Source organism: Telmatherina bonti, assembly GCF_933228915.1.
Source record: "Telmatherina bonti genome assembly, chromosome: 3".
NCBI lineage: Eukaryota > Metazoa > Chordata > Actinopteri > Atheriniformes > Telmatherinidae > Telmatherina > Telmatherina bonti.
The window spans coordinates 31,043,414-31,052,292 of NC_136621.1; the positions used below are offsets into that span (position 1 = coordinate 31,043,414).

The following is an 8,879-nucleotide window of genomic DNA, read 5'->3' on the forward strand; positions in this document are numbered from 1 at the left end:
GTCCTGATCTTTAATTCTGCTGTTAAGTATTACCCATGTTAATATGTTACTTGTTTGTTTGTTTTTTTTATTGCAAAGTAGCTTGAAGCAACTAGTTTAAAATAATAATAAAAACAAAATATACAATCAGAGCTCACATTAAGTAAGTTTCAGGGCTACTTTACAGAAATTCCTCACTAAAAGACAGAAAAACTGATTGAAATATTTTCATATCACTAAGTACCGGTGTTTGATAAAAGCTCAGACATTTTAAATCCCAGACTGTTATGGTGTGGTGTTTTTTGTGTGTATTGTTCTCGTTTCCTGTTTTATTTAGTTGTTTTTCCTGTTTAGGTCCCCTGTGTACTGTAGCTTGTTTTGCTTCCTGATCATTAGCTCACCTGGTTTGATTTTCTGATTCATTTCACCTGTTCCTTGTTAGTCCCTCAGTCCCTCCTTGGTTCAGAGTTTCCGTTGTCAGATCATACTGTCATGTCTCCAGCCTGTCTTCAGTTCAGTCCATTATTTCAGATTAAATCTTGTTCCTGCATCTCTTCTGCCTGCTGCCTCTCTGTCCCCACATCTCCACTAACCTTGACAATGACTGATTGCCAGGATAAGAAAGGTCTTGGATTAATTATCGTCTTTCAGCAATAATCACCAAAATTTAAGTCAGAGCTTGTTTCACGCTTTGTCTGATCAATCTTTCAAATTTGTGTTGTATTTTGTAAATTTATAAAGTGGGAAAAACAGATTATTGACAATAAAATTACACTCTTGATGAAGTAATAGTAAGAGGCCAATAGGATGTTACTGTTTATTACAAAGGTGTGTAGTTTTTTCAGGAGGTATTCAATCTGTTGGCAGGAAAAAGCCATCACCTCTTTGGTGTTATCCATATTTAACTCCAGGAAGGAACTATCACACCATTTCTCAAACTTAAGAAAGGCTGAACTGAGATGATATGAGGGCCGTGAGAGGAGGACTGTGCCAACAGCATACTTAACCCAGTGGGTGTCATCTGTCAGTCATCCGTGTAGAAGATGAAGAGCAGAGGCGAGAGGATGACACCCTGAGGGGAGGCAGTAGAGGTAAAAGTGAGATGAGAGAAGGTGTTACTGGCCAGCACTCTAACCTGTTGGTAAGAAAGTCAGTGATCCACAGCTGTATGCAGGAGGAAGTGTATTGTAAGTTTCTTTGTTTGGATGTGTGATTGCAACATTTTTACAGCATCAGTCCCCCCCATTTTCACCGGGTATCTAAACCGGAGATAGTCCATCATTTTGCCGGATGCCTGATGGGGATGTTTTTGTTTTTTGTGAGTCCTCTCCAAGGTCACAAGAGGTGAGACCCAATGACCCGGGGTCATTGAGGATCTTACAGAACTGCTCTTGAGAAAGGGGGCGGACCACTGTGGAGTACTTATAGAGGTTATAAAACACATCTTTGCTAACACATACTGACTCATAAAAGCCACCACATATAGTTATTTTAAACAAACACATTACTTACTGCATTTGGAAATACTGTTCTTTGATTTTCCCTGGTCGATTTACGACAAAACAAATATTAGAGTTTGTAGTAGGTCAGATTTTGTCACTTTAGCCTATTTAGTTGTTTATTAGTAGATGGCAAGATTTAATTACTCCACATAAGATCCACACTTTCTCAATTGAGCTTTTACCATCTTTTCAGTTCTCTAGATTTGACTGTTTTAGCCAAAGAAAACAAACTAACCACTAACAACAATTAATATCAGATAATGGGAGACATTCCTTAGGTGGTGCTCCTGTCCCAGCATGAATTATCTTATACGTATTGTAACACTAACGCTGCTAATGATGTGTTTAAATTATAAGATTAGCAGATTTCATTGGTCATTGTTTTGATATTAAATATCTGTTTTATTTTAACAATAATCAGAAAACCTTTTGTTTTGTTGAGACAGTGGACAGATGTGTTTCACTTTAGCTTGTGTGGATAGAAATAGACAGAAATAAACACAATTTTTGAGGTTGTTCTTAAAATATGTGTACTATTCTGGTAAAATTCCATCTATGTATTACAAAAGACAGAATGAGAGCAACAATTAATGTAAAATAGCACACAAACAGATCCATTAGATCATTTTCACAATCTTTATAAGGAAGTCGATTGGTTCTGTCATTTCTTTGGGGGTTTTGTCCTGTTTTTTAGTGACAAACATTGGCATGAAGCTGCACATTACAGTTAAAACTTGATTATCATATAAATAACAACAGACAATAAAAAGAAAAAATAGGATACAATATGAATTATTGAAAATGTATTTGTTTTTGGTGTGTTTGTATCTTTATAACTACCTTTTTGATGTACAGTCTATGGGTTTTTTTTTTTACCCGTACTGATTGGTCATTCATTCATTCATTGGTCCGTTCGTTCATGCATTCTTCAGTGAAAGAGTTTTATTTTGAAAAATAGAAACCGGATGTTCTGTCCTCCTTACCGCAGCTTATTTTTTAATTATATAGTTCTTTTTTTTCCCAATATAATAGAAATTGGGAAAGTTCAAACATAAGCTTATGGTTAAAACAAAAAAGAAACAAAGAAAGAAAACGGGGACCCACAGCTCCACTGTATGACCGGAAATAGAACCGCTTCCGTTTTCAGAAGCGCCAAAAGGAAAAAAATAATCGGTCATTGATTCAGGCTTCACTGCCTGACTAAAAACATGCAAGTTATGACATGGTGAGAAGTGATAGTTGGACTCTTTGACAAAGAAACAATGGTAATGTAATACTGAGCAAATGTCTTCGCTGACGCTGATTAGCAAACGTTGTTTATTATAGTAGCGTTTTATTTAATCTCAGTGTTACTACCATAGACTGTAGGTTAATACATGCCTGGTATACAGGGTAAAGGTTGACTGGCATGTACAGTAGTAACTACAGGCCAACTGTCTTAGCGCTCAAAATCTCTTCTCTAGAGATATTTGTCAAGATATTTAGTATAAGTTCAGTTTTAGTGGTGCAATAGGATGTTTTCAAACTTAATGTTTACATGTTTGACTGCCTACTGCTGCAGCTGAACAGGACTTGTCTGTTTCAGCTGCTAATCTTTTTAACAAGACGCAGCAAGAAGATGTGTCAGCAGTATATTGGTGGACATTATTATCCTTCAATATAAAGGGTCCCTCAATATATGTATTACAATGTTATCACTTTTAGTACTGACAGGACAGATAGGACAAGGGCTTAAAATAAATAAATCCCAATTCTAAATATATGACTGGTAATATATTTAATTTCTAGGTATTAAACTTGATATAATACCTTTTTGTTTGTTTTATTTTAGGTTAAAGGATGACAAAATAACTAGACTTTGTACCAGGACTTCAGTCACAATGGACTTTGTAAAGTGTCAGATGTGAGTGACAAACTAGCACATGATGATGAGTAAGTGGGGTGACCGACTAAAGAAGGTGGAGCAGCTTGCTCAGTCTTTCCAGCTGCATCCCCTGACAAGACCCTACAAACCTCGACTGTGGCCATGCCAGCCTTCCTCAGTCTGGAAACTCTTCCCTCGTCAAAGTATGGCTATTGGCTTTGCTCACAGCTGCAAAGAGGTATACATGATGCTTTAATTTCCTCATTAACAGACTTTATATCCTGTATGGGGGAGAACTGTTGACTGTGTATGTCTGTATTTACAGGTTGTACATGTCTTTGCACTTGAAAAAGAAAAGGCTCCACAGGGTCACAGGATCTACCTGGTAACCAGTTATAGTGAGCTATGGCATTACTACAGGTAAATACCTGTTATGTACTTTTTCTTCTCTTTAATTTTGTAAATTTACCTCTTGACTTTTTTTTTTTTTTTTTGTAGAACTTACACTCAGTCCTTGATGCACTGCTATGAGGTGATCCCAGAGGGTGCTGTCTGCAAACTTTACTTTGACTTGGAGTTTCATAAACCTTCAAACAAAGACTCTGATGGGAAATCTATGGTTTCTGTGCTTATCCAGGCAGGGAACATTGTTTTGTCCTCATCTACTATTGAACACACTACTCTGCTTAACACATGTCGCTTCAGCTGCTTGTTATATGCTTTGCAAACTTCTAAAAATGCCAGACAAATATTGCTTCCCAAAAGTTGAATTTCACAAATATTTTTGCTTGTTTTTGTTGCTACCGTAAGAATTTACAGTTTTTATATGCTTTACTGTTAATTAATTAGTTCATTTGAGCAGAATTGGAAAATCAGTAAATAATGGTAGCAACACAAATTTATATATATCTGTCTTTTGTTGAGTGGAAAGCAACATACATGACCTTATTTGTCATGTGCCTTCTTAGTTTCTTTTTTAACAGGAAAAAAGGGAGACATGATGTAGATTAAATTGACCTTTCTGTGCATTATGTTGACAGTATGTCTGTGACAAGCTCATGGAGGTTTATGGGATTGAGTGCTCTGCGAAAAATGTCCTCAACCTCGACTCCAGCACAGAGGAGAAATTCAGTCGACATCTCATCTTCATCCTTCAAAATGCTGCTTTTAAAGATAACATACATGTTGGTATGTTCAGTCACGTGCTGAAGAAACTATTTTCTTTTTCACCCATCAGAGACTCTGACTGACTGATTTTTTTTTTTCTTGTTATAATTATTATTTTTGTTAGGAAGGTTCATCCATGCTATTCTTAGGCCTATCCTGAACACAGCTAAAAGTGGGGGCCATCTGGAAAAAGGGAGGAATTCACAGACAGAGAGCAGTGAAACAAGGTCTGTTTATTCAGACGTATGAAGCTTGATGGTTTCATTGTTTGTTTTTTCATTGCTTTGTGTGATTTACCAAACAATGTGCTGACAGTGAGACACATGTTGATCATGAGACAAAGTCAGCTATAGAAGATATGGCTGAGAGCCCACGGACAAAAAGACGTAAGAAGGAAGAGAGGGACCTCAGCCTCCTGCTGGTGAAAAACAAGGATGGCCAAGACGGGTTTTTTGTTGATCTTGGTAAGAGGAACCCAAAGCATGTATTTGATCTTTGTTCTTAGACGCTTGTTGTCACATTCAGTAGTTGTCAATTAATCCATCAAGATTTTCTGTTTATGTTCATCCAGTTTAATGTGCAGAGGGGAAATTGCGGATTGCAGATTGCCCCCACAGACATGTATAGTAGACTTTATGATGCCTGCATAGCTTAATCTGCCTCCCTATTTACCCTGATCAGATACACACATCCCTCTGGAACAGGAGAAACCTGGACTTCTCAGACCACATGATCTCTCATTGCTCCAGCGTCCAATCATTGTGCTTTTTAACAAATAGAGCTTTTTTTTCTCAAGTTAGCTGCACTCATCAATGGTTCAGTTCCAGTCCCAAGTTTCCTTCAACTTGTTCATATGGAAATGCTAATACTTTTACTACTACGCGAAGTGTAGAGTTCTGTGGTTTTTTTGGGTTTTTTTTTTATTAATTTATTTTTTTTTTTTCATCAAACGATTAAGTCAATCACAAAACAACCAGAATTATTTTTTTGACTACATTTCTTCCTTTGAGACGATGGTTGCCCTGTATGTTCTGGACAGTTCTTAACCCAGTTTTACTAGTTACTGCAATCTCCTCAAGTGTTTTCTCCGATGCATGCCAATCATTTGGCCGGTCCTTGGTATCTGGTTTGTATAAGTTGCTAAATAAGGAGCTTGTAAGTGGCCACAGACAGGGAAATATAATATTAAGTTCATGTTTAAATATGCTAAGAGAATTTTTATGTACATTTTGAACTTTGAAAAGGTCACCAAAGTATTGACTTTATTTTTTTTTCTATTTCTTTCTTTTCATGGCTTATGTGTAAAATAAGTGTTGGTGAATTAACAAGAAGATAACTGCAAGACTTAATATAAAAAGATACTTTTAATTAGACATTTGACTCTTCTGTATTATATAATTTAGTTGTAACAATAGCTTGTTGAGACAGTTTTAATTTGGATTTGAACTCTTCCCATTTACACAAACAGGCGTATACACCAAGAACAGAAATTTCCGACTGTACAAGTCATCAAAAGTGGGGAAGAATGCTGCGTTCACTGTGGCAGAGAACAACAAGTTTATTGTCAAACCCACGAAGGGAAAATCTGCCGAGGAAAGCGTCTTTCTGGCATCCTTAGTGTGTAATGTGAGGTATGTTTCAACACCTTGAACTCTGTTTTTCTCTGTGCCACAAATCTTTTCAAGCACATAAGATCATCTTCATCTGTAACTTCAGCTTCACAGGTCAGAAAATTCTTACGTGGGACATCCCGGAAACAGGTGAGCCTAAAAGCTCAGCACCTCATCGTCAGCAGCGATCTGCTTCACATTCAGGTAACACTGAATCAAAGCAAGGCAGTTTTTGCCCCTCACGTTGATGTTCATGACAGTGTTGATGTATCTGTGGGGCTAAAATGTTATCACTTTAATAATTTCTATTTCAAATACTTCTGAGTCACAAAACCTTTTTGTACATCACTGACAGGAACATTTTCTGGATGCCAATCATCCCCTTACCAAGAAGTGGACAACTTTGTGTTAACCTTGGTTAGAAAAGATGGGGTTCAAGGAAGTAAGTATTTGGCTGTCACAGGAAGGCCATCAGCTAAATCCACATTCATTCATATGTGGAAAAAAACCAAACATCAAATATGGTTTATTAAATGACACATTTTAACTTTAAAATGCTTCACATTGAGTTACAAATTGAGTGCGATATGCGACAAATTCTGTATTAGGGTTTGAGACAGCATGATACATTTTTTTATTTCTTCTTCGAAGCTTGTTGAAGTGAAATAAAAACTGTTAAATGTGTATAACATGGCTGGTTTTGTTCTTAATTAACATCCAAGTGTTTCCATAAGTTGTCATAAGCATTTTGTGGATCGTGTCTGTACACAAACCCGTCAGTTTTATGCAGCGCGTATTAATCTTCTTGACTTTCATAATATTTTAACCCAACAGGCATTAGAAGATGGAACTACTTTGCTGCAGAGCAACTTCTTGTCTACGACATTGCCAAGTACCGCTGGTGTGAGAACGCCAGAAGGTTTCACAAAAGCAACAACATCATGTATGTAATGCATGTTTCATGTTCTGATGGCTTTATGTGATGACGCCATTTTTCACGTCATTTAATCGCCTCTTACTCTGCAGGATCGTTGTGGATTTAAAAGAGGAAGTCTGGTACCAGAAGTGTCATGATCCTGACTGCAGGAACTTCAGGTCCTCAAGTATGGCATGACCCGAAATGATATTTGTAAGATCATGAAGGAATCATTTGTGTAGTAATAAATTGCAAAATAATGGGTGTATAATAATCATCTTTGCTGTTACAGGTTACCCACTCCCACAAGAGGTCACTGTTGGCTACATCCTGATGTTGGTTAGTTCATTGTAATCTTTTATCCGGACTACCAGGATATTTAACCTTTTATAAAGATTTTAACACTCAGCAGCAGTGACTGATTATGTCTTCTACTCACTGACAGGATGAGGAGGATCAGGCTTACTTAATGGACGATGCTGGTAACTTTGAACCCTGCCAGGCACCAAACCAGGCCCCACAAAGCAGCATGTGTCCAGTGGAGGTGACTCCAGATGAGTGGGAAGATGAACAGAACGACCTGGACTATTTAGAGAGTCTGAACGACTACGAACAGAAGAGCGAAGAGATCTCAGACCAGCTGCTGCTTACGTGTGTGACAGACTTTTAAATCCCAGTAGAGATGAGGTTTGTGTTATTATAATATGCACTCTTGGTTATATTAGTATCTCTGTAAACATGCCAAACTGTCTTCATGGTGCACCATCTATTATCAATGAATCACATAAAAAAAAAGTTAAGTACTGTTAAAATAATCAGAAATAATAATCTTTATAAAATACAAATTAATTCATGACAAATACAGTAGATTATAAAACACTTAAATATCCTTTGTTACTGTTTAAATACACTATAATTTAGCTTTTAAAGTAATTTATTTACTACTTAACAAGTCATGCAATTTACAGATGAAAACTTGTGCTTAATAGCAAACAAAACATAAAGAGGGCACATTTCAAAGAAAGTATTTATTTGTTTCATTTGACAAATAAAGACCCAATGTTTTCCATTAAAACTGCACATTTGCCATTTACCTGCCATAGTAAAACCATCAGTAAAGCACATGGAATTCTTTGAGAAAACTGGCTTCTTGAAATCATTTATAATGCCAGTTTTAACTTTTCCCAAATACTTGACATATAATTGACACTTACAAATTTTCATCCTGCCACCTGTGGTACTAAAATTTGTAAAGGGCACAATGGAGTTTCTGCACGTACAGTACAGCTATATTTAATATATTTACATGCATCATTGGACAAATACAACCAAATAAAAGGCACACTAAACCCATGAGATGTTCATTAAATTCTGCTCCAAAATCGCTGAATGAAGTCAGCTGATAAGCCTGCTGCACTGACAAACATGGGAATGCAGGAGATTACAACGAAATAGCATCAAACAAGGTGCTCTACATACAAATATACTTTTAGTAGCACATAAACTATTTACAGGTTTGATGTCTGCTTTAAATACCAACTTAAATAGATGACCAAAACATTAAATAGCTTGGTATATAAACAGTTGATATTAGGTACTGTAAAAGTGTGTGTGTGTATATATATATATATATATATATATATATATATATATATATATATATATATATATATATATATATATATATATATATATGTATGTGTGTGTATATATATATATATATATATGTATGTGTGTGTATATATATATATATATATATATGTATGTGTGTGTATATATATATATATATATATATATATGTATGTGTGTGTATATATATATATATATATATATATATATAT

General features: G+C 35.9%; 1 protein-coding gene across 1 annotated transcript; it reads left to right on the forward strand.

The window, feature by feature from the left end:
- Positions 1-3,403: 3,403 nt before the first annotated feature.
- primpol (primase and polymerase (DNA-directed)) lies at positions 3,404-7,708 on the forward strand (the record flags this gene model as incomplete). The annotated part of the gene is made up of 13 exons (XM_079264934.1): positions 3,404-3,583; positions 3,671-3,765; positions 3,844-3,982; positions 4,386-4,533; positions 4,637-4,739; positions 4,828-4,976; positions 5,981-6,143; positions 6,229-6,326; positions 6,478-6,564; positions 6,957-7,065; positions 7,149-7,225; positions 7,331-7,377; positions 7,484-7,708. 13 exons carry the CDS (start codon positions 3,404-3,406, stop codon positions 7,706-7,708), a joined length of 1,620 nt encoding a protein of 539 aa, XP_079121060.1.
- Positions 7,709-8,879: the final 1,171 nt, after the last annotated feature.